We start from the raw sequence: 27,753 nt of genomic DNA on the forward strand, positions 1-27,753 counted from the left end.
TGTGTGCATTTTGCACCTATTTATTCACAGAAGGACTGACTCCTCCCAATAGGATAGAAGCTCTTTGTGGGATCATTTGTCTTTGAACCCAAAGTGCCTGGGGATTCATAAATGACACTCCGTGAATGCTTGTAGACTGACTAACTGAAGGCAGGGCTCCCCTCCCAGTCACTGTGTATCCTTTTCTGTATTGTGTGTGCACACAGGTGGTACTTCCCCCCTAAATTCCTCCAGAGCTGTCCCATTCATGCCTTTGTCTCCCTAGTGACTAGTCAGATGCCTGGCACACCATAGTAGGCGTAGAATAAATTCTTCCTGAATGGAAGAATGAGTCTACGAGGGCAGGTGCTTCTGCTGCAAAGTTTGCAAAAACAGGACTGAACAGCTGATGTCTCCCTCAGACATTTCCTTAGATGTCATTGACTTCATCTCAGTCTGTGGCCTTCATGAAGCTGACCATTTCTGCTGGGTCATCAAGAACAACAACAACATCAGCAGCAACAAATGAGTGGACAGGAGGGAAAGAAGTTAAAAAGATCATTTGGTCCAGTGTAAAGAATATCGAATATAGTCAAAGGACCTGAGTTCAAATTCTGGCTGTAGGACTTTAGGCAAGTCACAACTTCTCTGGGCCACTGTCTCTCCTGTAAAACCAGGGGGCTAGGCTGGATGATCCTGAAGGCCTTTTCCAGGACTAAATCCTATGATCATAGATTTAGATCTGGGAGGGCCCACAGAGATCATCTCCTGCCACCCCTCATTTTACACAGGCAGTAACTGAAGTCCAGTGGCACTTTCCAAGGTCACAAAGGATTGAGGATGGGATTAAACATTTCTCTCCAAATCCATTATGAAAGGAGTGACAAAGATGGCATCCCTAGATGCCCTCCCCCCTTTGTATCTGAAGCCCCCTCTCTATGAGGGGATTGGGGGTCGGGAGACCCTGCTCCAAGCTCAAGGAAATTAGAGCCTCCTAAGTGCTTATAAATCAGCCTCTAATGACAGCAGCCCAGCACCAGCCTGAGCACTGCCCTTATTACCGTGATTCACAAGCCAGGAAAAGCTCCGAAATTATGCAGGAATTATTGTCCCATCTCCTTAATTAACGCTGATTGCGGAATTCTTGCTCAAGTCCTTGCGAGCAGACTCAATTATGCACCGCCTGAACTGATTTGCCCAGATCAAGTGGGATTTATTAGGAATACACTTCCCGGCAATAACAGCAGATTACCTTTGAATATTGTTAATTCATTTAGGGAGAAAATGGTTCCAGTCAAAGAACTGGCTGGAGGAGCCAAAAAGGGCCTCCCAACCCTGAGAATCACAGGATTCATCTGCTGCTGCCCCAGGACATTCCGCGGAGCTGTTTGGCCCATGAATAGGGGGCTTGGCACTGGGATGCTAGGCATGGCCACCTCACACACTCCAGGGGCCATGGGCACACTGGACAGGGAAGCCCTCCGGGCTTCGTCCTTCATCCCAGCCTCCAATCAGCTAGGGAGCCCCAGGCTGCCATGCCACGACCAAACCAGGACATTGGAGAGCAGACTAATAAAGGAAGATGGATGCCGCTGATACACATCTGTTTGCCACTCTCCCTCCGTCCTGGGGCTCTGGCCGCCATGAGAGTGGCTTCCACCACACAGATCAGTTTCACGGCATGGGGCTCATGGCCTCTCATACAGCAGGTACCTAAATAAGCATCCTTTCTTCCATTTCTCTGACAAAGGGGCATCCAGCCTCTGCTTGGAGATGCCCAGAGACAGAGCTCTCGACCACCGAAGGCAGCCCACACCACTTTAGGACCTGAACGTCAGCCCAAATGGGCTCCTTAGGGATCACCTGCCCCCTTGGGTTTCTTTCTTCCTTCCTTCCTTGAACCTTCTCTTTCTTTATTTTATTAATAGAATTTATTTTCAGAGATCTCTGCCCCACCCCTTTCCCCCTCCCCACACCATAGAAAGCATCAGCTGGCAAATACAGAGACGATGTCTTTGGTGCTTCCATGTTTCAGTTCATTTCTGGAGGTGAACATTCCCGCGGTATCCTTCAAATACTCATCTGTAGCTGTTTAGAATGTTCTCTTGGTTCTACATGTTTTGCTCTCCATTATCTCATGCAGTTCTTTCCAAGGTTGTTGGGGTTCTTTCATTAGTCTGCTCATCGTTTCTTGTGGTACAGTAGCGTTCCATCCTAATCATATGCCACAATGTGTTTAGCCATTGACGTCCCTCCATTTCTGGTTCTTTGTCATTGCAGAGAGAGCAGCCGTCAATATTTGGAACCTGTGGGTTCTTTTCCTTTATCCCTGATCTTCTTAGGAAATAGCCCTAGAGATGCTGGCTCTAAGGGCACACCCAGTTTTAGAACTCTCTGGGCATACTTCCAAACCGCTCTCCAAAATGGCTGGACCAGTTCACAGTCCCAGCAACAATGCCTCGGTGTCGCCATGTTTCTACACTCCCTCCAACATTTGTCATTTTGCCCTTTTATCATTTTAGCCCATCTGATGGGGGTGAGATGATAACACACATCTTGGTTTGCATTTCCCTCAACAAAGGTGATTCGAGCATTGTTTCATGTTCCCTCACATGGTTTTGGTTTCTTCATCTGAAGAATGTCTGTTCATATATTCTGACCATTCAGTCGTTGGGAGATGGCTCTTCTCCCCACAGACCTCAGAGTGTTCTCAATACATGAAGTTTCCAATATGAGATGTCTAGCCAAGAGATTGTCTATTGCCCCCTAGCTTTTGTCACTAAAGTGTGGAGTGGCCCCCTGCTTAGCTCTGCAGATGACACAAAGCTAGGAAGGAATGCTAACACACTGCCTAACAGAGTACACACACACACACACACACACACACACACACACACACACACACACAGAAATCATGACTGGTTGAACCATTGGGCAGCATCTGGTGGGATGACATCTAAATGGATAAAAATATCTCAGTAAAATAGATTCAAAAATCAGTGGCAGTGTAACATGGTGGAGCGTGACTTGACAGAATTCTGGAAAAGGTCTGAGTGTTTCAGTGGACTTCAAGCTTAAAACATGGCAACAGTGTGATGTGGAGCCCAATACAGATTCGTGATTCCTTAAGAGAGTCCTGCCTCCTGTCTTTGACAGAATCAGCTCCTCAAGAGGTGGAAGCTTTTCATTCTTTGTATTTGTAACCCTGGATCCTAACCCAGTTCCTGGCACACAGGATGCTTATTGTACGCACATCAATTTATTGATTGGTTCATCAGGGAAGTGGCATCTGTATAGTTGTAGGGAATCTCCTCTAATCGTCTAGTCATCTTATCCAGTTGTTTCAGCCATGTCTGACTCTTCATGAGCCCATTTGGGGTTTTCTTGGCAAAGATACTAGATGGTTTGTCATTTTCTTCTCATTTTATAGATGAGGAAATGGAGGGAAACTGAGTAAAGTGACTTGCTCAGGGTCATACAGCGTATACATTCTCTAAGGCCAAATTTGAACTCAGGTATTCCTGACTCCAGGTCTAACACTCTATCCACTACATCACCTAGTTGCCTAATAATCATCTAGTTTAACTCTTCCAATTTATAAGGAAAAGTAAAACCCAAAGAGGTTAAGGGACTTAGTGGAAGACAAAGCTTGGACTTGAACCAGGTTCTCCAACACCAAACACCACAATGAGCTTAACCCAAGATTGGAGAATGACAATTAAGAAAAGGCAAAAGAGTCATCATGAGGCGTTGGGAGTGATGAGAGCAGAGGAAGCACTCCTTGAATCTTCCAGGTCTCTGCAGCTCATCAGTGGAGGTGCACCTCACAGATTGCAACCCCTCAAAACTAGCAATTATTTTTTGAAAGGTGCCAAGACTGAAAAATCCACCCCCCCCTTGTGGCCAGTCTGGGGATGACCCTATACATGGCCTGGCATGCAAAGCCTTCTAACCAAGAAGGACCTGCCATAATCTGGTGCCTCCAGTTTTCCTTCTGGGGCCTCAGCAGTGCTATCAGAGCAGGACCTGGCTTCTGGACCAGGTGAGCAGAGCCACTCATGCTTCCATTTCCAATGATGGGAGCCCATCCCTAGGGAGCAAGTCTCCAACTGAGCTGGCCCATGGTCTAGCTCAAGACCTGAGGACAAGAGAGCAGTCAAGATGCTCAGCTTTGTCTAGAATGGGGAGCTCAGCAGCTGCAGCACCAGAGGGACTGAAGGGGTGTGTTTCGTGTATATGTGTGTAGGCATTTGTGTGAGTGTGTCTGTGTGTCTGTCTGTGTCTGTGCAAATCTGAGTGAGTATTTGTGAGTGTGTCTGTATCTGTGTTTGTGTGTGTGAGTCTGAGTGTTTGTGTGTCTGTGTCTGAGTGTGTGTTTGTGTGTGTGTGTAAGAGTCTGGGTGTTTGTGTGAGTGTTTGTGAGTGTGTCTGTGTGAGTGTTTGTGAGTGTGTCTGTGTCTGTGTGTTTGTGTGTGTGTCTGAGTGTGTGTGTGTGTGTCTGTGTCTGTGTGGGTGTTTGTGTGTGAGTCTGAGTGTTTGTGTGTCTGTGTCTGGGTGTGTGTTTGTGTGTGTGAGTCTGAGTGTTTGTGTGTGTGTCTGTGTCTGTGTGAGTGTTTGTGTGTGTGTTTGTGTGTGTGAGTCTGAGTGTTTGTGTGTCTGTGTGAGTCTGTGTGTTTGTGAGTGTGTCTGTGTCTGTGTGTTTGTGTGTGTGCATCTGAGTGTGTGTCTGTGTGAGTCTGAGTGATTGTGTGTGTGTCTGTGTCTGTGTGAGTGTTTGTGTGTGTGTTTGTGTGTGTGAGTCTGAGTGTTTGTGTGTCTGTGTGAGTCTGTGTGAGTGTTTGTGTGTGTGTTTGTGTGTGTGAGTTTGAGTGTGTGTCTGTGTGAGTCTGTGTGTTTGTGAGTGTGTCTGTGTGTGTTTGTGTGAGTGTTTGTGTGTGTCTGTATCTGTGTATTTGTGTGTGTTTGTGTGTGTGTCTATGTGTCTGTGTGTGTAAGTCTGTGTATCTGTGTGTGTCTGTGTGATTCCGAGTGTGTCTATGAATCTGTATAAGTTTGTGTGAGTGTATCTGTGTGCATGAGTGTGTCTGTGTCTATGTGAGTGTGTCTATGAGTGTGTGTGTGTGGGGGAGGATATCACACCCTCTGCCACAAGATGCCAATGAGTTCTCCTAATAATGTGAAATCAGAGCCGACAATCTAAGTCATTATTAATAGACTCACTTGATGGAAGGAAGTAAAACGTGTTAATGTCGTGTTCAGTGAGGTGTACGGCACAAACATTGGTATTCAGGACGAAGGTTAAGCTATGTTCAGATCTTAGAGATTAATGTATATGTGACTAGTGCCAGAGGCACTATGTGTGTGTGACTAACATTTGTGAGTGTGCGCTTATTTTGTCCATGGGTGTTTGTGTCCTTGTGTGTAAGGTTAGACATGTGCATTTGTGTATAAGTTATAAGTGCATGTGTGTGTGCTTCTGTGTTTGTTGTGTGGGGGGGGTTCAACACATATCTGTTTGGTGTTCATGTATTTATTATATGAACTGTCCATTTATGTGAGATTTATATATAAATTAGTTATATTTTCTATGTTTCTTCATATTTGCATTTTTGTACGTGTGATGTGTAGTTTGTATGCATGTGTGTTCATGTGTGTTTCATGCATGTGTGCTATGTTGTATATTTTCTGTACAAGCATTTGAGTGTGTATGTTGTATATATGTCTTTGTGTGAATGATTAGTTGTCATTGTGTTTTGTAGGTGTTTGTTCAAATGTATTGTGCTTCTGTGTATGTATGTTTCCATGTATCTGTTTACATGAATATATTTTATGCACATGTGTGTTGTTTGTTTATATGCAATATATGCCTGTGATTTGAATTGTATGATTGCCTATTGTGGTGTATGTGTTCATATGTATTTGTATGAGTCTATATCATATTTGTTTGTCTCTCTATGCTGTATATGCATGTGGTGATACTTATATATGTGATTGTGTGCTCATGTATGTGTTTGAGTGTGTATGTTGTATGTGTGGTTGTGATTTCAGTTCATCTGATTATCAGTGTATGTTCTCTGACTGCCCCCGCTGCCCATTCAGAATCAAGCATTTTTTCTATAGCAATTGAAGTAAGAAAGAGGAAGAGAAAGGGAGGGAGGGAGGGAGGGAGAGAGAGAGAGAGAGAGAGAGAGGGAGGAGAGAGAGAGAGAGAGAGAGAGAGAGAGAGAGAGAGAGAGAGAGAGAGAGAGAGAGAGAGAGAGAGAGAGAGAGAGAGAGAGAGAAAGGGAGAGAAAGAGAAAGGGAGAGAAAGAGAAAGGGAGAGAGAGAGAGAGAGAGAGAGAGAGAGAGAGAGAGAGAGAGAGAGAGAGAGAGAGAGAGAGAGAGAGAGAGAGAGAGAGAGAAAGGGAGAGAAAGAGAAAGGGAGAGAGGATGGAAGGGACAAAGAAAGCTGAGTCTATTGGGAGAAATCATACCAACTGCATAATAGCCCAAGAAATTCACTCCAGCCTGGCCCCCAGTCCCAGCAGCCCAGCTCCTCATGGGAGCCATGCCCCAGTAGAGTGGATGACCAGTGTCCATGGGGCCACATTAGGATTATGAGGGTTGAAAGTCCAAACAGGCTGACTGGAGGGAGCTGGACCCTCCTGCTAGTCTCTGGAAGCAACATGAGTTATCCTAGATTGGCATTGGGTGCTGGCTCCAAGCCCTGCTAGGATAAAGGCTCTTTCTTCCCACTTTTCACATTAGGAAAGGAAGCCTTTGGCCACTTGGCCCTGGCATCATGGAAGGTGACAGTCAGTGTGAGATGACACTGAAGCTGGGTTCTACACATTCAGCTCATCCCAAGTTTAGTTGGGTCATACCAAACAATGGCAGCCCAGTTCATACATGGGAGATGCAGAGGGTAGCTGGGCATTCATCACACCTGTAGGAAACAGCAACCAGCCAATATCACAGTCCTGGTTGGGAGGTGGGAGGGCAGCAGGACAGGCATTCCTAGTTCTCAGACCCCAGTGTCTCAACCAGCACCTGGGCTAGGGTCAGATACCAGCTTGAGACAGTATATACTGGCCAAGGAGTCCCATTGAACACCAAGGCAAGTAAAGGCCAATGAGGGAGTCCTTGAGTCCTGTAACTCAAGATCCCAGCTGGACAGGGCCACAGAGGCCATTTAGGGTATCATCAGATGAGAAGACTGAGGCCCAGAGAGTTAGGTGACTTTCCAAGGTCGCCCAAGAAACCAAATTTGAAACTAAGTCCCAGATATCCAATCCCACTACTCTTTCCACCCCACTGCTTCTTGTTGTATTAGGTGCTACAGAGAATAACCTAAGACTCATCTAGTTGGGGAGATTCTTGGGTTTAGAGTCTTTAGTGAACCCAGGATCTCATTGAAAGGAATCTCTGTCCATCTTATATTTTCTGTTTCTCCAATAGACTACAAGTCCCTTGAGGGCAGGGCCTGTTTGATTTGTCTTCCAATACCTAGAACATAGTAAATACTTAATACATGTTTATAGTTTGACTGATTGACTCTTGCAACCTCCATAGAACTATCCAATGTGCTGAAGTCCTTCCTCTGGGTCCTATCATTTTTGACGGTACCAACATGATCCTAAGAATGTCCATCTTTCATCCCTCCCTCTCAATACATGATTTCATCCAGGAGCAGCTAGGTGGCTCCGTGGATAGAATGCCAGATCCTGGGTTCAAATCTGTCTTCAGATACTTCCTAGATGTGTGCCCCTGAGTAAGTCACTTAACTCCAATTGCCTACCTTTACCACTCTTCTGCCTTGGAACCAATACTTAGTATTTGTTTTAAGGCAGAAGACAAGGATTATTTTTTTTAAATCCATAATGCTTCCGCCTCCTTTTCTGCTGATATGAATCCTAGATAATATCCCTCATTTAACTCGAGCGAAGCTAGCATTTATGGAGAGCTCTGAGAATTCTGATGGGCTTTTCATAGATTATCTCATCTGACCCTCGTAACATTCTTTACATGACTTTTTACTCAAAGTCATCATTGAGAAGGTGAGACCGCTTGCCTGTGCCCAGCCTTCCTTCTCTCCAGTGTCCTTTGGGTCTTTTAAAATTTTGATTGCCCGGAAATCTCCAGGAGAATCCCAAAGCTAAAAAGATGGGATTTGTGTGTCCAAGACCAGCGGCCCAGTCATGGATGGAAAAATGTGAAATAACTGTTGAAAGAGACAGAGGATAATAAAGTGAGGATTGTGGGTTTATCATGAGGAGAGCAAAAATGAACTGAAGGAAATGGGGATCTGTGTGGGCTGGGGCGAGGGCAGCATCGATCCCCAGGGGAGGGGGCCCTTCCAGTCTGAGTAAAATAATGATGCTCTGAGGATATGAGACAGCAGGATTCTGGGAGAGGGCCCAGAATTCACACTCCAAAACTCAAAATCAGAAGTCTGGGCTTTGCTTCTTAGCATCTGGGTGATGCAGGACAGGCCATGCCAACCCCTCTTAGCCTTTGACCCCATCCACCAAATTGAAGAGGGGGAGGAAGAGGCTGATCATATTTGCCTAGAAGAAGCAAATGGAAAAATAGAGGTAAAGTGCTATGTAAAACTGTCCTCATTCAATAACACAATGATTGTATATGATAGTAGAGGCTGAGATGATGGAAGAAGTCCTAGCATCAAGGTAGGGGCAGGGGGGAAACACACACTGAGGTGGGCAGGTAGGAATGGACAACCTGGTACAATGCAAGGGCCAAGGTCTCCTTAATAAGAGCCAGCATTAATCCAGCCTATCAAGACTTGCCAAGGACTTTCTGAATATTGCCTCATTTGATACTTATAACAGCCTTGAAAGTTAAATGTTAATTAGCATATTGTCATTTGTTTATTTATTATTAGTTTTACATTTAAAGAAACCGAGGCCAGAAGACCTGATTTGCCCAGAGTCATAAAGCTAGTAATTGTATGAGGTAGGATTTGAACTCAGGTCTTCCTGATGCCAAATCCAGGGCTCAGCCCCATGTTCCATCTAGCAGTCCCTCCTCGGTCAAAAGTATTTATTCAGGCCAAGGGAACATAGGACCTGTTTGCTTTCTTAAAATAAGAAATCGACTTGTCTTCAGGGGCTTTCTGGTTTGGTTTCGTTTGGTTTAACAAGAGGAAGGGGGAATCTGCTAGTTGTATGTACCGATTTGAAGGGCCATCTTGTGGGAAAGGGATAATCTTTATTGGAAGTTTTAGGCATGAATGGTTCCTCACAGGCAACCCCCCATCTCTCACCTCTGCGCCTTTGCCCTGGCCGTTCCCCAAGTCTTCAGTGCCTTCCATGGTCACATCTGCCTCTGGGATTCTCTGGCCTTCTTCAAAATGAAGCTGAAATCTCACCTTCTGCAGGAAGACTTTCCCAGCCTCCTCTCCTCATCCCAGCTCCGCCCCACACCCCAGCTAAGATCTTCCCTTCCGAGATTACCTTCCATCTATTCTGTATGTATCTTGCAGAGACTTAGTTATTTGTATGCTTCCTCCCTGGCATGAATATGAACCTCTCGGGAATGGGGACCTTGTTCTTGTCTTTCTTTGCACTCCAGGCCTCTAGCAAGGATGCTGGCTGCCCTTCATCCTCGAAGAGAACCACAGTGACATAACTCTGCGGGGCTTAATGTGACCCATTGGGACTGATCTGACCAATAAGAGCCCGGGAGATCTCTTGGGATCAAATAGCCCGTTTGAACACTGGCTCTAAATCTGTGCATCTCATTTTCTTTCGAGCTACTGCAATTCTGCTTTGCGTAGAGCACCTTCTTGGATGAGGGTCCGCCATGCTGGATGGTCCTGTGCCAGCATCTCCCACAAGCCCTACCAAAGTTCTTCAGAGAGACCTTGAGAGTGTCCTCATCACTTCTTCTGGCCTCCCTGTGAGTTCTCCACAAAGCAGTCTCTTAGGCAAACATGTCTGGCATTCATACAATGTGAGCAGCCCACCAGAGTTCTCTGTGTTCGCCAATACAGCAAGGACTTAGGCATCTGGATGGGGACTCAATGTGGGACTTCATTGATCTGAGAAATTCCGAGATATGGGCACCCCCTTTGCCAAGGTGGGGCCTCGTGCCCTCTGCATTTTTCATCTCGGAGAAGTGCCTGGATCACCAAGAAATGAAGGGATTTGCCCAGGATCGCGCAGCCAAGATGGATCATTGGTAAGATATGAACTCAAGTCTTACTGGCTCTGAAGATAACTCTTTCTCTCCTCTTGAGTGAATCTGCCTCTCAGAGCTTGCAGGAAGTACTTAAGAAGTGCTCTTTGACCAACTGACTAATTAAACAGGTCTCAACAGTAGGAAGATTTTGGTGACACCAAAACTAAGTCTGCCTTCCTAAAACTCCCAGGGATCCCTCCCAAGGGAGAGGCTAAGTGCCCTCCACTGCAAGGCTCCAAGCCATTCCTGGGTGACTTTTTGTCTGGCTGAAATACAAGATCTTAGGGTCCTTGATCTCAAGCAGGGAGGGGCCTTGAAGGTCACCTAATCCAACCTCATCTTGCAGGAGTGGACATCAAGGCCTAGAGATCTTAAGTGCCTTGCCCAAGCTCCCAAGGATTGACCTCCAGAGCTGCTGAAGTTTCTTCTGCTGGAGATTCGGCTCTAAGGGCTGGGTGCTGATATTTCTCCCATGTCCCCCAGGTCCTTAGCTCACCCAGACAGCCTGTTGGTGTTCATTCCATTCACAGCTCACGGGCCCAGTGGGGGCCGCCATGGGCTATTTTTAAAGCTCTCTACCAAGAAGCCAGCCTGCTTTGGGAGCAGCTTCCCGCTGGCCCTCTACTTGGGGATTTCAGGAGCTCTAGATAAATCATGCCGGGGAAGCTAATCTTAGCACAGAAACCTGCAGGGAATGGATGTCCTCCTGAGGTTTACCTTCAGTGTCCTCTCCACCTTTCCAAATAGCCTGTGGCCGGAGAGACCAGGCAGGTACAGGAGAAATCCCACCCAATGGGCCACTCCCCAGCTGGACTCCAGTCCAATCCAGAGAGGCTCTCACCAGAGTTTTCAGAAATCAGCCTAATTATCAACATAATCAGTCTCCAAAAAATGAAAGGATGACAAAGCGACTACCCTCTGAGAACTGAAGCCCCCTAAGAGCAGGGAAATGTTATTAGCATGAGCAGAACAGCTCTGGAATTTTAAAACAGAAAGGCAGGAGGAACCCATGGTGGGTGAGAGCTGGAGGGCTTGAAAGAAAGCTGCCTAGTTAGCCTTTTCACAGATGTGTCCTATCACAGACATCCTGTACTGGACGCTAGGCATGATCATAGGTCTTCAAAGACTATCCCAGAGGAGTGGGGAAGCCCTGGGTTCAAATCTCACCTCAGACACCTCTCTCAGACTTAATGTGTGACACTGAACAGGTTTCTCACTTTCCTCAACTATTGGATAATTGTGCCATCTTGGTTGGAAGGCTCATTGGAGATCACTTGTGCAAGTGCTTTAAACATCACTGATTCTTATGACTGATGACTATCTCATCTTTTCAAATGGAGTTCAGACTGGATCGGTCCATCCCCACAACTCTCAGCCCCTCTAATCTGAGAACCCTTGGTCCGATCTCTTGTAATCAAGCCCCAGGAGAATTGATTGGTCTTTGGACATTCTCTGTTTTGAATTAGAATCCACTCTATATCTGTTTTCTTCTCCAAGTAGAGATGTTTCCTGAGTAACGTTCATAATGGACAGAGGCAGAATCAGGATGGGCTTCTCCCTGGTGCCAATGCCCAATGGGGCACTCTTCTTCTCCCTACCCTAGGTCCGTCTGACCTGATCCCCCACCTAGATGCCCTCTCCAGGGTCCCATTGGGCCTATGTCATACAAGAAGCCCCAGGATCTAGGAGTATCAGCATCAAAGTCAATGCATGACAGCTGCTACTGCCCCCATGCCCATAGTAAATCTGGCCCCCGTCCTCCCCCACTGTACTTTCTGGAACTTACACTATCGTTAACAAACTGCCCTTCCTCCCAGGTCTCCTATTCCTTTCAGGTGCCTTCCATCTTCTGGGGCTCACTCACTTCCTCCTGAAGACACCCCATCTTTCAGCCCTCTCCCCAAGACTGTCTGCTCCTCCTCTCCTATCCCCTTCCACACGAGACCAGGAGAGGGAGGTGGCAGACTTCCTGCTCCCTACTTTCTCATCTTCTCTCTGCTCCTATCACCAAGCAACTACCTTTCCGCCACTAGAGTTCATCCCATCCCATAAATACTCTTACTGCTATTATCCGTGGGCACCCATGTCACTCTTCCTCCTCTCCGATAAACCCAGTTCCTGGTTCATCGTCTTCTTCAGAGGCACTTGGGGGACACAGAGGACAAAGTGCAGAACTTGGTGTCAGGAAGACCTGAATTGGAAGCTGGCCTCAGATACTTACTAGCTGTGGGACTAGCCAGGTCTCAGATTTCTTATCTGTAAAGTGGGGTAATAATAGCACCCCCCTTCCAGGATTCTGTAAATGATGTGTGTAGCTCTTTTTTTCCTACTTATTATTATCGTTCCCAGGTCCCTTCAAATACTGTCAGGTCCCCAACCTCCTCAATCCCCATGATCTCTGCCTTTGATCCCCTGACACCAGTTCACTTGACCTGACGGGGGGGGGGGGCAGAATTCCTACTTAAAGCTTGGATGATAGAGGATTCTTTTTCCAATTATACAAATTCTACTATAACATGATTTAAATTTCCTAAGTATTTTTGGTCAGGAAGTAGCATGACAGTGGACAGAGGGACAATCTCAGGTGTAGAAAGACCCGGATTCAAGTCCTGCCTAGGAATCACACAAGCTATGTGAAGATCATCTCCTCTTTTGGGATGGAGTTTGACACTGGAGCCTCCCATTCCCACAACTGTCAGTTCCTCTAATTTGAGAAGCCCTGGCCCAATCTCTTGTAATCAAGCCCCAGAAAAGTTACCTATCTTTGATCATCTGGTCAGATCACTTCACACCACTGGGCAGCAGGCAACTCTCAAGAACTATAGGTTTCAGATGAGTCGATGACCAGCATTGTGAAGGGAATTTCCACATTGGGAGTTCTAAAAAACTGATGAAAGCTCTGAGCCCCTCCCCCCCAAAAAGCATATAATGCTTTCCTTTCTCAGATTCCAAATCTAACTGAGTGACAAGGCTTCCTCGTGGGAAGAGGAATGCTGGTTGCCAGGTTGGCGGATTCTTTTGCTTTTAATCAATAGGTGTAGCCGTGTTTACAATAAACATGACACATGCCATCTGGAGGTCCTGGCTGGCTGCTCCTGCCTCTAGAAATTCACATGACCCTGTCCTATCAGGCCAGCATTCTCCTGCGAGCCCACAGGAGTTATAAATACCCCCTTGATCAGCCCTGGCCAGACTACAATGGAGAGATGACAATGGAAATCAGTGCCGCTGTCTAAGATCAGCTTTCCCCTCCCGGGAGGAGGGCTCCTGCTCACATACACGGCATGGCCATGGACAGGCTGCCAGAGCCAGGCAGGGCAGTGCTGCGAATCTCTCAGAAGATGGAGAGAGACCCCCGTCGGCGTCCTGGCCCTGCCGTCCGGTACCACAGAGCCCTGGTCACGGGAGACCTAGGCAGCCTCCAGCCACTGATGGCCCAGCACTGTGGAGATGCCAATGTGGTCTTTGAGATCCATAAGAATGAGATGGAATGGCAGGCGAAGTCTCCAGCCACTTTTGGGCTCTCAGGTAACTTGCTCATTGGCAAAGAGCCGTTTTTCCGTTGTTCCAGGCTGCTACTGCTCAGGGGTCTAGGCTTAGAAGGATCCCACCTGGCCTTAGAGAGGCTGTGTCAGCATCAGCCACATCAAACAGGCACGACAGATAGAGAAGCAGAGGAGACGGGGAGCTCCTTGAGAGCAGGGACAGAAGCAGAGGAGACGGGGAGCTCCTTGAGAGCAGGGACAGAAGCAGAGGAGACTGGGAGCTCCTTGAGAGCAGGGACAGAAGCAGAGGAGACTGGGAGCTCCTTGAGAGCAGGGACAGAAGCAGAGGAGACGGGGAGCTCCTTGAGAGCAGGGACAGAAGCAGAGGAGACTGGGAGCTCCTTGAGAGCAGGGACAGAAGCAGAGGAGACTGGGAGCTCCTTGAGAGCAGGGACAGAAGCAGAGGAGACTGGGAGCTCCTTGAGAGCAGGGACAGAAGCAGAGGAGACTGGGAGCTCCTTGAGAGCAGGGACAGAAGCAGAGGAGACTGGGAGCTCCTTGAGAGCAGGGACAGAAGCAGAGGAGACTGGGAGCTCCTTGAGAGCAGGGACAGAAGCAGAGGAGACTGGGAGCTCCTTGAGAGCAGGGACAGAAGCAGAGGAGACTGGGAGCTCCTTGAGAGCAGGGACAGAAGCAGAGGAGACGGGGAGCTCCTTGAGAGCAGGGACAGAAGCAGAGGAGACTGGGAGCTCCTTGAGAGCAGGGACAGAAGCAGAGGAGACTGGGAGCTCCTTGAGAGCAGGGACAGAAGCAGAGGAGACTGGGAGCTCCTTGAGAGCAGGGACAGAAGCAGAGGAGACTGGGAGCTCCTTGAGAGCAGGGAGCAGATGGTGCCTTCCTGCGTATGTCTGTTTCTCAGCACAGTGAGCGGTTGGCAGAGAGGGGCTTAATAAATGGCTTCATGATGGACTCATATGGGCAGCTCAGCAGCTCAGAGAAGAGAGGGAAGGCTAATTTGAATCTGCCTCCGACACTTATTAACTATGGGATCCTGGAAAGACCCAAGTTCAAATCCAACCTCAAACATTTACTAACTGTGTGATCCTCGACAAGTACGAACTCTCTCCTCCTCAGTTTGTTGCTCTGTAAAAGGGGGAGAGTAGCCGCACTTGAGGATCAAATAAGATAAAACTTGTAAAGTACTCTGCAAGCCTTAGAGCACTACGGAAATGCTAGCTATTATTAGAGTCGTTTTGTAGGTGCAAATTAGTTCTGTGTAGACAGGTATAATTTCCATTAAAAATGAGAGTCAAAGAATATTTATTAAGCACCTATTATGTGCCTAGTACTGTGCCAAGGGCTGTCACACTAGGGCAGTGTAACAGTGGCTAATGGGTGGATTTGAAGTCAGGGAAATCTTGGGTTCAAATCCTACCTAGAACACTTTATAAACAGCATAGTGGAACACTGGGTAGAAGATACCTGGGTTCATATCCTGCGTCTAACACTTAATTACAGAATAATCCTGTCTGAGGCACTCTGCTTATCTGGGTCTCAGTTTTCTCATCTATGAAATGGGCTGCTATAAGGATGAAATGCCATTGGTAAAGTGCTCTGCCCACCTTCAAATAGCTACAAAAAGGTGCTCCTGGAGCAGAGTTGAGGTAGGAGTTATAGATCCACTGAAAGAAGACAGGAGATGAGAGGGGCCATTTGGAAGGGGACTGTGTGACCAGATGTGAAGCAAATGCAGAAAAAAAGGAAGTTAGTTTGTGAGAAAGACCTGTGTCTGACCCAGGAATTCTGCCCCTCCTTAAACAAAGAAACACAAGCTTCATTTAGGGTGTGCTAAACCTGTCTGCAATACAGATCTGGTGGAAATACTAAGAGGGCTGGGAGAAGAGAAGAACCCTCCTTTTAAGAGGCTCCACGGCCCCAGGAATGGTCTCCATGGCCCCTTGAGCTCTAAGCCTATTTAATGCAAATCTATGACCACAGACCACCACCTCTGGATGGGAGATTCAGACTCAAGGAAGAGAGATCCAGAAAGATCCATCTCCTCAGCATCCCCACACAGCAACACAGAGAGAGACAAAGACAGAGAGGCGAGGGGGAGGGGGGGAGACAGAGAGACAGAGACAGAGAGACAGAGAGAAAGACAGAGACAGACAGAGGAGAAGAGACAGAGAGACAGAGATAGAGAGAGACAGAGACAGAGAAAAACATTGAGACACAGAGATGGGGGAGGGAGACAAAGACAGAGACAGAGAGCACACACTGCTGACCTCTGGATGGGGCTGCTGAAAGCTAAGGGTAGAAGGAATAGAGAGAAGATGGAAATCACCCATTTTCTAAACTGTATTATAAATGAACCTGGTTCCCCGGCTAGTTGTTTCCTCTGGCTGACATTCCTCCTTCTGCATTTTTGTCCAGGCTAGCCCCCATGCCTGGAGTGCCCTTCCTCATCACCTCATCTTCAGAGACTCCCTGGCATCTTGAGTACAGCCCCAGTGACACCTCCCAAAGAAGCCCCCCCCATCCCATCCCATTTGTTGGTATTCTCTAGAAAGCGCCTTGTGCTTGGGTCCATTTTCCCCCAGTAAACCCCAGTAAAATGGAAGCTCCTTGAGGGGAGCGCCTGTGTCCTCTTTTGTCTGTATATGGCTAGCTTCTGGTACATAGCACACACCTCGGGCTCCTCCAGGCACAGACTGGGACCTTACACTCCATTTGCCCTGTTCCATCATTTGACAAATGAGGAAGCCGAAGCCTGGAGATGGCAATTTGCCCACCGCCGTACAGGAAGGAAGTGGCAGAGCCAACATCTGAGTTAGGCTCTCCTACTCCAAATATGGCATGCTTTCAAAAACGTCACTGGATCATGTTGCCTCCTAATGAATTGTAATCAATTTGAAAGGAAATAATAATGGAATGAAATGGAGTGGGCCCTGGAAAACTTGGCACTACCCACCCTGCCCCCAAATGAAGAAACCATGCAGAGAACAAGCTCAATAAGACAAACTGTTACCATAGCACTAAGATAATAGGCCGTCCCATTGAGAGGGCAATGGGGGGCCACATGGGCCACCAGTGCGATGGAACTAGGTCCAGAAAACCAAAGCAGAATAGATTTTGAATAGCCTATGAACCAGGGGTTGAGGGTTAAAATCCCTTTAATAATGACTGTTGAACCCCAGCATGCAATACATGCAGACTCCATTGGGCCGGCTATCTCACCTGTGTGTGTGATCCCTTCTCCACTCTAGATATCAGCCCTCCGTACCTCTTCATCCTGCGTAGCTCTTGTTCAAGTCCAATTACTGACCAAAGAAACGGATCCCAAAATGTCAGAGCTGGAAGGGTTTTGTGGCCAGACGGTCCATCCCATATCCCTCACCACAATATACCTGTGTAAACCTTAAAATTTCTTAGACTTATGAATGTTGGAAATTTCCCAATGGAGAAATTTCCAACATTCATAACTTAAATTAATATATATATCAGTCTTTTAAAGTGATTTCCTTGTCACACCTGGAAGGGAGTCAATCATTCGATCCTCCAAGGAAGAGGAAGCCAGTAGCTCTGAGGAAACCCATTCCTTTGGACAGCTCTCATTAATGACTTTTTCCTGACATTAAACCTAATTTTGCCTCTTTGAAACTTCTGCTAAGACTAATTGGAATGAATCTAACTCTTCCTCCACATGATATATCACTTTTCAGTCATGTGGAAGTAGTTGAGAGCTTATATTAAGGACCTACTAGGTGCTGGGCACTGTGCTACGTGCCAGGGATATGCAGACAAACAAACATGGTACCTGACCTCGGAGTGCTCACATTCCACTGGAAGAAATAATGATAATAATAGCCACATACAAGATCAATGCGGAGTAGATGGGGAAAGATGCTAAAAGCTGGCCTCCTGCCAAAAGCAAGATTGGAGCTGAGTCTTGAAGGAAACGAGGGACACCAGTGATTGTCAGGAAAGTTGTCTTTGCATTGAGCTTTGTCTTGGGTCTGGGCTCAAATGGTTCTCACCATGAAGCTAACTCTTGGCTGGGCTGCTTGCCTGGGCTTCAAGTGGAATAAGAGATTCTTGGGGGTTGGAAGAGGCTCTTCTTCTCTTGATGACCCTAAGTAGTCATAGATATTCCTGAGGAACTTCCTCCAGCAAGTCCAGAAGGCCAGGACTCATCAGCTGTCTCCAGGAGGCTTCTGGTAGATCCAAGAGACCTGTCCCTTGGGTGTTGGGCTCAGTCAAGGAAGTTATGACTTAAGTAGGGTCTGTAGGCAAAGTACTGCAGGCAGAGACAATTTGACTCCAGTGAGGCCCAGCCCAGATGCCATTGATTCCACAGAATGTATTCTCTAGGCTGGAGTCAAGAACCAAAGCCAAAGTATCCATGTGGGCATGAGCATGGAAAAACTACAGGAGCACTCAGTCTCTACCTCTCACAAGTCAGCCTACGTTGCTCCTAGTTCTACCCTCTGGGGCCCAACAGAATAAACTAAGTCCCCCTTACACATAAAAGCACTTCAAATCCTTGAAGACATTATCGGGTACCCCATGAGACTTTTCTTCTCTAGGATAAACAATCTCAGTTCCTTCAATAAGTCATCATACAGAATGAACTCGAGTCCTTTCCCCATCCTGGCTGGACATCCTCCTTCTCTGGACACTCTCCACCTTAGCAATGGCCTTCCTAAACTGTGATGTCCAGAACTGAACATCCTAACCCGATTGATCAATAAGCATTTATTAAGCACCTACTGTGTGTCATGTGCTGGTGTGGCCTAACCAGGGCAGAGAACAATAGAAGTTTCACCTTCATTGTGGACCTTAGGAGCTTAGATTTAGAGCAGGGGAGCACCTTGGAGATCACCCAATTCATCTCTGAACCCATTTTACAGAAAAGACAACAGAAGCCCATGGAGGCTAAATGACTTGCCCCAGGTCACACAGGTAGTAAATGTGAATGCCCTTATTCTCTGAATTCCTGCACAAAGCCACACTTTTAGCCCCGACCCCAGATCCCCATCTTGCTAAGAAGCCACGAGTTCCCTGCTCATTGCTCCCTTGTTCCTACTTCCCTGGGGCGGGCCGTGGTCATTCCACCTTCAGCACCTACCCCACCTGCCCTTTCCAGGGCCATGTGTACGGCAACCCCGAAGTGGCAGGGGGCAAAGGCTTGCCAGGGTAGGAATCTGTCTTCCATGCGGCTAGGTAATTAAGGAGTGGTCTTTCAAAACTTCTCAGCATGGGCTCTGGGGAAGGAGTTGGCCTGTGAAAAAGGGTCCCCTTTACAGCTCATTACAGCCACGCGATCGATTCTGCCATCATTAGAAGCAGGCATGCCTACCGTGTGAATTCCTGCCCCTTGATGTGTATTCACCAGGGACCGGCTCCCCCCCTACTTCGACCATTGCTCGATGCAGCTAACAACCTTCCACAGAGCTTTTGAAAGCACTAAAGTTTTCAGAAAGTAAAGTCCATAGCCCCTGCTCCATTTTATTCTTTAAGAAAGAACAGCCCTCTACATACGCGCACAAAACCCGAAAGAGCCAAAGCAACAAGCCCGAATTGTGTGGAATGTGGAGCATCACATCAAAGGTGGCATTTTTTTTCCTCCAACTCAGATATTTTCCAGAGGCCCTTCCTGGAGCAAGCTGGGTAATGTCGGGCAGTTGTTTTGTTTGGTTCTCTTCCTTCTGTCGTTGGGAGAGCTGGAGGGCTGAGGGGTGAGGGCTTTCCCTTTGTATTTTGACGGTCACGTCTTTCAGCCCCCTTTTCTCCTCTGATGGTCTGAGAGCAAGAAGGTACGGGGATGGCAAGCAGCGTACGGAGGGATTCTCCAGTTTTACACCGTGGGGGCTTTTCTGCAACGCCACCAAAATTACTTCTGCATTGACTTACACACTCATCTCCCGGCCTTGACTTCCTTGACTAAGCACTCTCCGACTGCAGTTTGAGTACAGACCTTTAGGGTTCAAGGGTTACTCTGGGGGGCTCCGAGGCCCCAGCAGTAAGCCTGCCTTCAACACTAGACAAATCACCACAAAGAAAAGGTCCAGTAACCCCATAATCGAGAAGATGCTTTCCCTCGTGAGGATGTTTGTAGTGTCACGAGAAGAAAGGTCACACACATTGTGCATCCTGATGGAGGGAAAATATTTGGCCAAGACATCTCAGGCTTGTGGGGCCACAGAACCTCAGTGTCTGTTCTCCTCTCCTGGAAACCTCATGCTATTGCGCACCAGGTAGATCTCTGCTGGGCAGATGGTCCTTCTGGGGTCCCTAGACCTGCTCCTGTCTTCCTCTTGGTTCCCCCAAACCAGGACTCTTGAATCCATGGTTGACTTTCTTCTCTTCTCCCAAAGGACAGTCCTTAGAACTATCACCACTGAGACACTGTCTTTCTCCATCTCTGTATCTCTGTCTTTGTGGGTGTCTGTCTCATGGCGTTCTCTGTGCTACATCTCTCCATCTCCTTGCCTGTATCTTTGTGTTTCTATCTCTCTGTCTCTATTTCTCTCTATCTCTGAGTCTGTTTTGATGTGTTCCTCTGGCTGTCTCTTGGGATAACCATCTCTTTCTCTCTATGTATCACTCTGGATATCGCTCTCTGTCTCTCTGTGCCTATCTGTCTGGAATAGAGCCCCTGGAATTGACTGGAGAGAAGAATGAAAAATATGGTCGGTCTTTGACAGGGTCAGGACTGTGCTTTAAGAAGATGAATTTGGGGGGCAGCTGGAAAGCTTAGTGGATTGAGAACCAGGCCTAGAGACGGGAGGTCCTAGGTTCAAATCTGGCCTCAGACACTTCTAGCTGTATGACCCTGGACAAGTCACTTGACTCCCATTGCCTAGCCCTTACAACTCTTTTGTCTTGGAACCAATGCACAGTATTGACTCCAAGATGGAAGGTGAGGGTTTAAAAAGAAAAGCAGATGAATTTGACAGCTGAGAGAAGAATGGACTGGAATGGGGAGGTGCAGGGAACCAGCCACCAGGCTATTGCAGTAGTAGTGGCATGAGCTGGGCAATAGGGGACCTAGATCAGAATGATGGCAGTGTCAGCCAAGAGAGGGGGGCTTACACAAGAGATGTTCTGAAACTAAAAATGATAGGGAGGGCTTGGCAACTGATTGCAAGTGAGGAAAGGAGGAACAAAAGAGTGACACATTGAAGACACTATCTAGGATGGATGACAAGGAGGGCAGTAGGGGATGTTTGGAAGAGGAAAGGGTTGGGGGGAGGGGAGTTGATGAGCTCAGTTTGGGACTTGTTGAGTTTAAGATGTCTGAAGACAACCAGTTTGAAATTTCCAATGGGGAGTTGGAGATGAGAGACAGGAAGTTAAGGGATGAGATAACTGAAGAAATAAATCAGAGAATTATGAGTGAAGAGAGAATAATTGACTCTATGGGAGCTAATGAGATCATGACATGAAATAGTCTGAAAGAAGAAGAGAGAAGAGCCCAGGACAGGGTCCTGGGTGACACCCAAGGGTGGTGGACATGGCCTGGATAAAGATCCAGCCTAGGAGACAGATAAGGAATGATCAGAGAGGTAAGAGGAGAACCAAAAGAGAATAGAGTTACAAAAACCTAGAGAAGAGGGAATTTTAAGGAGGGTGACCAACAGTGTCAAAGGCTACAGGAAGATCAAGAAGGATGAGGATTGAGAAAAGATCAGTGAAAATGAGGGCTGGTTCTGGGTATGTATGAAGATTGTGAGAGAACCTGCAAAGGTAAACAGGCAGAATTTGAACTCAGGTTTTTCTGTCTCCAAATCCAGGACTCTATTATCATCTGTATTCCTAGCACTTATTACAGTACAATATATAAAATCTGTGTTTGTTGGCTCAGACTAGAGGGAATGATGCTCTTGAGAAAGCAAAAAAAACAAAACTCATTACAAATATGTATATACAAGCAGAACAAAGTCCCACATCAGCTCTGTCTAAAACAATCCCAAATTCAATTATTTCTCTTTTTTTAACCTTCCCTTCCATCTCTGAATCAATTCTGGGTATCAGTTCCAAGGCAGAAGAGCAGTAAGGGTTAGGCAATTGGGATTAAGTGACTTGTCCAGGGTCACACAGCTAGGAAGTGTCTGAAGCCAGGTTTAAACCCCAAATCTCCCATTTCTAGTCCTGGTTCTCTATCCACTGAGCCACCTCATTGCCCCAAAATGATTTCTTAGTTGCCAAATCTAATTTTCTCAGTGCTCAGCCTTCTCGATTTCTCTATAGCCTTAGTGGTATCACATAGGTGATCACTCCTCTTGAAATTCTTCTCTTAGTTTTTGTAACACTACTCCCCCTGGTTCTTCTGCTCCATATCGGATTGCTCCTTCTAAGCCTCCTTTGTCAGACCTCCATTCAAGTCACATCTGCTAGCCTTGGGTGTCCCCTAGGACCCTCTTCTCTTCTTCCTCCATGTTATTTCACTCGATTTCTTCAGCTCCCATGGGTTCAATTAGCACCTCTCTGCTTATAATTCTCAAATCGATCTCTGCTGCCTTCCAGGCTCACATCTCCAAATATTTATTGGGTCTCTAGAACTGAAAGTCCATCTAATCCTGACTCATAGAAGCCAAAAGTGAATTCATTATCTTTGCCCCAAATCTCTCCCCACCTCCAGACTTCCTATTACTCTGGAGGCCAATGCTCTCCTCCCAGGACCGCAGGCATACAACTCAGGAGTGCTTCTGGACTCCTCGCTGCTTCTCATTCTCCCATCCAATATGGTGCCAAAGCCTTTCCATTTCACCTTTGCAACGTCTCTCCTCTGACACTGCCCCTCCTGTGGCACAGGCCCTCATAGCCTCATGTCTGACCTATCCCAGCAGCCTGCTGGGGGCTCCTTCGTGCCCGAGTGTTTCCTTTCTCCAGACCACCCTCCATTCGACCCCCAAAGGGACTTTCCTAATGTGCAGGTCTGACATCTACTCAATATACCCCATTGGCTCGCTTCCATCTTCAGCATCAAATACAAAATGCTCAGTTTGGCATTCGAAGCCCTTCATAAACTGCCTCCTCCCAGCTATCCAGTCTTCTTACGCCTCAGTCCCGGTCACATCCTTTTGGATCCAGAGACACTGGCCTCCTTCCTGGCTGTTCCATGAACAAGACTCTCCATCTCAAAACCCTGGACATTTTCTCTGGCTCTCCCATGTGCCTGGAATGTTCTACCTTCTCTTCTCTGCCTCCTGGCTTTTCTGGCTTCCTTAAGTCCCCCTTAAATCCCTTCTTCCCCCAGAACTCCTTGTTTATTACTTCCAACTTATTCTGTATAGTTTGTTTGTCCATGTTTGTTTGCTTGCTGCCTCCTCCATTCAATTGGAAGCTCCTTGAGGGCAGGAACTGGCTGTTTCTTTTTGTGTCCCCCATTCTTAGCATAGAACATGGCACATGGGAGATACTTAATAAGTGCTTACTGACTGACCAATTGACTTCCTGTCATTTCCCCTGATATAATGTAGCTTCCTGGAAAGCAGGGACTGTTTCCTTTTGGGGGGTTTTCTATCTAATACTTAGTACTTCCAGAGTAAAATATACAGAGTAGAGCTTCTGCAGGACAGGAAGCTTTGTCTTTCTATTGGCTGAGCTTAACACCAGGCTTGATACCTTTCAAAGAATCCAACTCCATTGGGGGTTCTCTTGGCAGAGATCCTGGAGTGGTTCATCATTTCCTTCTCCAATTCGTTTTACAAATGAAGAAGCTGAGGCAGAGTTAAGTGACATGCCCAGGGTCACACAGCTAGTAAGTAGCAGAGGCTATATTGGAACTCAAGAAGATGAGTCTCCCTGACGTGCTCTATCCACTGCAGCGCCATCTAGCCGCTTACCATAATACATGATTAATACGTGCGCGTGATTGATGGATTGGTTTGTTTCTTCCCCTCTGCCTCCCCGGAAGGTCTCTGGTCCCTGGAGTACAAGAGAGAGCTCACCAACCCTCTGTGCATCACCGCCAGCCATGGTCACACCGACTGTGTTCGCCACCTGCTACGGCGCCATGCCGACGTTAACGCAGCTCCAGGCGGGAAGAGTGCCCTGCACGAGGCCTGCCGAGGGGGTCACACAGACTGCGCAGAGTTGCTCCTGGAACACCAAGCCAACCCCAACCTGCTGAGTGAGGAGGGCCTGGCCCCCCTCCACCTGTGCACCTCCCAGAGCACTCTCGGGTAAGTCGGCGGCGGCAGCAGCAGCGGCAGCAGCAAGAGCCCCCATCCCCACCATACCTTCCCAACCCCACCAGAAGCCCTCCTTTCCTTCTGAGAGAAGCTCTTGCTCCCGGCGCTTCGGGGTGAAGCCAGCTCCCCACAAGCAGGGAACCGGCCCTAGGACGGGTCCCCTCAGGGGAGCGGCACCCCACCAGGGCCGGGACTCAGCCTGGAGGGGGTGATCTTCCTATCCCTGACAAATTATGACCCGCCGAGGCTTCCTCCCCAGCTCCATCAATCAGCCTGCCAGGGGCTCAGCATTCACCTACCCCTGGCCAAGCAACATCCCCCCTTTGCTTCTGGCTGAGTCTAATTAGAGCTTGATTACAAGAGAGAGAGCAAGAGACGCCAAACTGAGGTAATGAGCTGCCTGATCAGAGGCCTAAATAAACCCGTGCTTGAATAATGCTAAAAGGCCACTGACAAGGGTTGGAGGCTTAAAAATTAGGGTTTTTAATGATAATTTTATGCATCCTAATTGTCACAGTGTGAGAGAGATAGTGAGCTTCTTGGGGCTGGGCTGCAGCCGAAACAGAGCACAAACTTCCACTTTCTGCAGTGGGAGATTCTCCTGGAAGCAAGAGGAGACTCAGAGCAAGCCTCGTCCCTCCTCCAGCCAATAAAACACTCCAAGAAACCCCAAGAGTAGTCCCCAAGGAGACCCGACACTGGGTCCCAGAGCCCACTTCCGTTCCCAGGAGCCTCTGCAAGCATTTTCTCTTCATTTGCATAAAGCTTCCCAAATTGTGTCATTTAGCCTCTGGCGATTTCCCTGTTGAAAGGTTATTCTCTTCACCCTCGAGGTGAGAGTTCCTCCCCTCTCTGAAGCTCAGCCAGCTGTAGATCTCTCCCATACCAGGAGCAAAGAGAAGTTTAGTGGAGCCCAGCCATCCCTAAGCATTCACTAAGCACCTACTATGGGCCAGGCACTGGGCTAGGGATGCAGAGACTGAAGGGAAGCAGCCTCCACTCCCAAGTTTACACTCCTATCAGCAGAGAAAGTGTGTGTGTGTGTGTGCATATAGATATGTATACACATGTGTGTATGAATGTCTACACATAATCATACTATATTGTGTACATGTGTTGAGGGAGGGGGAAGAGAGACAAAGAGAAGGAGAGGGAGAGGGAGAGACAGAGAAACAGACAGACAGAGAGGGAAAAGGAGGGACAGAGAGGGAAATAGAAAAAGAGAGAGAAAGAGAGGGAGAGACAGAGGGAAACAGAGACAGAGAAAGAGAGGGAGAGAGGGAGAAACAGAGGAAAAGACAGACAGACAGAGAGGGAAAGGGAGGGACAGAGAGAGAAAGAGAGACAAAGAGAAAAATAAAGGGAGAGGGAGAGACAGAGAAAGAGAGAGGGAGAAACAGAAAAAGACAGACAGGCAGAGAAGGAAAGGGAGGGACAGAGAGAAAGAGAAACAGAGAGACAGAGAAAAAGAGAAAAAGAAAGGGAGAGACAGAGACAGACAGAGAGGGAGAGGGAGAGACAGAGAAACAGAAACAGAGAGAGACAGAAAAAGAGAGAAACAAGGGAGACAGAGACAGACAGAGAGATGTGTGTGTGTGTGTGTGTGAGAGAGAGAGAGAGAGAGAGAGAGAGAGAGAGAGAGAGAGAGAGAGAGAGAGAGAGAGAGAGAGAGAGAGAGAGAGATTTGGGGCAGGAGGAAGGCACCAGCAAGTGGCACCATCAGGAAAAGATCTCATGTAGATGGACGGGGCACTTTATCCCAGTGCATTTCAAGCCTGGAGGACAACCAGTACAAAGACAGAAAATGGAATGTCTGCTATGAGGAAGTAGAGGAAGGCCAGGATGAACACTAGAGTTCAAAGAGAGCAGTTAGATGCAATATGGTGACTGGAGCAGGATTGCAGAGGATTCTCATTCCCAGCAGAAGAGTTTATATTTTCTCCTGGAAGTAAGAGGGAGCCACTGGAGTTTACTGAGTAGGGGAATGACATCATCATAATAGCTAATAATGCTAGAGCATGTTAGGGTTTGCAAAACACTTTACACATGATACCTCATTTGTAAATAGCTCACAACAAGCCTGGGAGGTAGATTCAATTATTATATGCATTTTGTTAATGAGGAAAGTGAGGTTTGGGGGTAGTTAAGTGATTTTCTTAGCTTCATACAGATAGTAAGTACCTGAGGCAAAATTCAAACTCAGATCCTCTAAGTTCAAGAACAACACTAGCTACTAAACCATGATGCCTCCCTGTCAGCAAGTAGAACACATTCATAGATGTGCTTTAATAAAAACCATTTTGGCAGATGGAAATGATCTGCATGCACAGGAGAAATTAGAAACTCCTGGAGGACAAGCACTCCCTAATAATTACAGGTACAGCAAATGGAAGAGTCTGTCCCAAAAGCTCCATGGCTATAATTTAGGAAATTTGGCACAAAAAAAAAAATGTGTCCAGAAAAGACAATAAAAGAGCACCCTCAGTTGGTGTAGAAGTGAACTGCCCCCATGTACAACTCAATTATTGAATTCCTACTATGTGCAATAAATCAACCCTCACTTTACTTGCAGACAGAATCCCCAGATGGTAATTGGCTCCTCCTTTCAGGATGATAGGGTAATCCTGAAAGGTCAAGATGATTTCTCTATTGCTATGGCTCGAGTCCCCACCAGTATAGTCCCCCATTGATTATCAATTGATATCAATGAGATATCCAAACTTAACAGTTACAAATAAATGAATACCTTAATCAATATCCATTATATTCCAGAAATTCTTACTAAATGCCTACTATGTGCCATATGCTATTCTAGTTGCATGGAATTTAAGGGTAAAAATGAAAATAATCCCTGATCTTGGTCAAGGACAATCAATTTAGGGAGGGCACATTGAAACCAATTGGTCTAATTATTTCATTTTAATAGTCGAGAAAACTGAAGCCCAGAAAAGTTGGGTGACTTACACAGGGTCACACAGGTAGAAAGTGGCAAAGGCGGTATTGAGAACCAGGTTCTCTGAATCCTAATCTCACAGTGTTCCCATTCTACGACACTGCCTCCCAGAGAGGAGGATACAACATATACTTCCCACCTACCCCCAAAAAAGCACAATATAGAATTGGAGATGAATGGAACCAAAGAGAAAGCAGATAAAGATATCTGAGGAAAGAGAGAACAGCAATGAATAAGGGAGTTTAGAAGGGAATGTGACCGTGTCCATTCTTTTTTTCTTGATGTGCCTGCACTTGGTACAGTACCTTGCACAGAGTAGAGATTTAATAAATCCATGGAGTTACATTGATCTCCCTACATCCACACTTTATGGCATTGTCACAATTGGAGCTTCACAGTAGATGGCATTTCCCTCTTTCTCTGCCAAGCCTGAAGGCACTTGACTTACCCAACCTTCTTCTCCCATCATCATTTCTGTAGAGGTTTTGAGATGTTTTGCTGCAACCCACCAACAATTCATCTGCACAACAGGACCTTCAGGACCCTCCAGTTACACAAACACACTGTTGAAAGCTCACCACAGGGACCAGGCTTTCCAGCTAACCCCAAACAATAATTCTGTATCACTTTCTCTAATCTTCCACTGGTTTCCTTCTCTCCTCCGGTGAGATCATTAAGTCCCAAGCACTCTTCTCCCTATTCTGCAGATGGAGGCTGATGAAGGGGCCTCCCAAGTAGCATGAAGAGGACTGATGAGAGGCTGATCCATGATTCCTCTGCTCTCTCATGAGGCAGCTCAGCTTCTAGAATTGTCTGACAAATTATCAGAGTCCCATGTGGTCTATCATAGAGGAAAACCAAGACTGGAGGTGGAGGGACTTTCCATGACTGATATCCAGGCACTTAGGAGAAGGTCAAAAGAAATCACTCAGGGAAAAGGCAGAATCATATGCTGGAC

General features: G+C 47.1%; 1 protein-coding gene across 1 annotated transcript in view; it reads left to right on the top strand.

Annotated features, from left to right (window-relative positions):
• Positions 1-27,753, top strand: part of ASB18 (ankyrin repeat and SOCS box containing 18) — a 74,236-nt gene that overhangs the window by 9,090 nt on the left and 37,393 nt on the right. Inside the window, 1 exon segment of the mRNA XM_007486071.2 lies at positions 23,566-23,833. Within this exon segment, the coding sequence (XP_007486133.2) occupies positions 23,566-23,833 (268 nt within the window).

This window comes from Monodelphis domestica, chromosome 2 (assembly GCF_027887165.1).
Source record: "Monodelphis domestica isolate mMonDom1 chromosome 2, mMonDom1.pri, whole genome shotgun sequence".
Lineage (NCBI taxonomy): Eukaryota > Metazoa > Chordata > Mammalia > Didelphimorphia > Didelphidae > Monodelphis > Monodelphis domestica.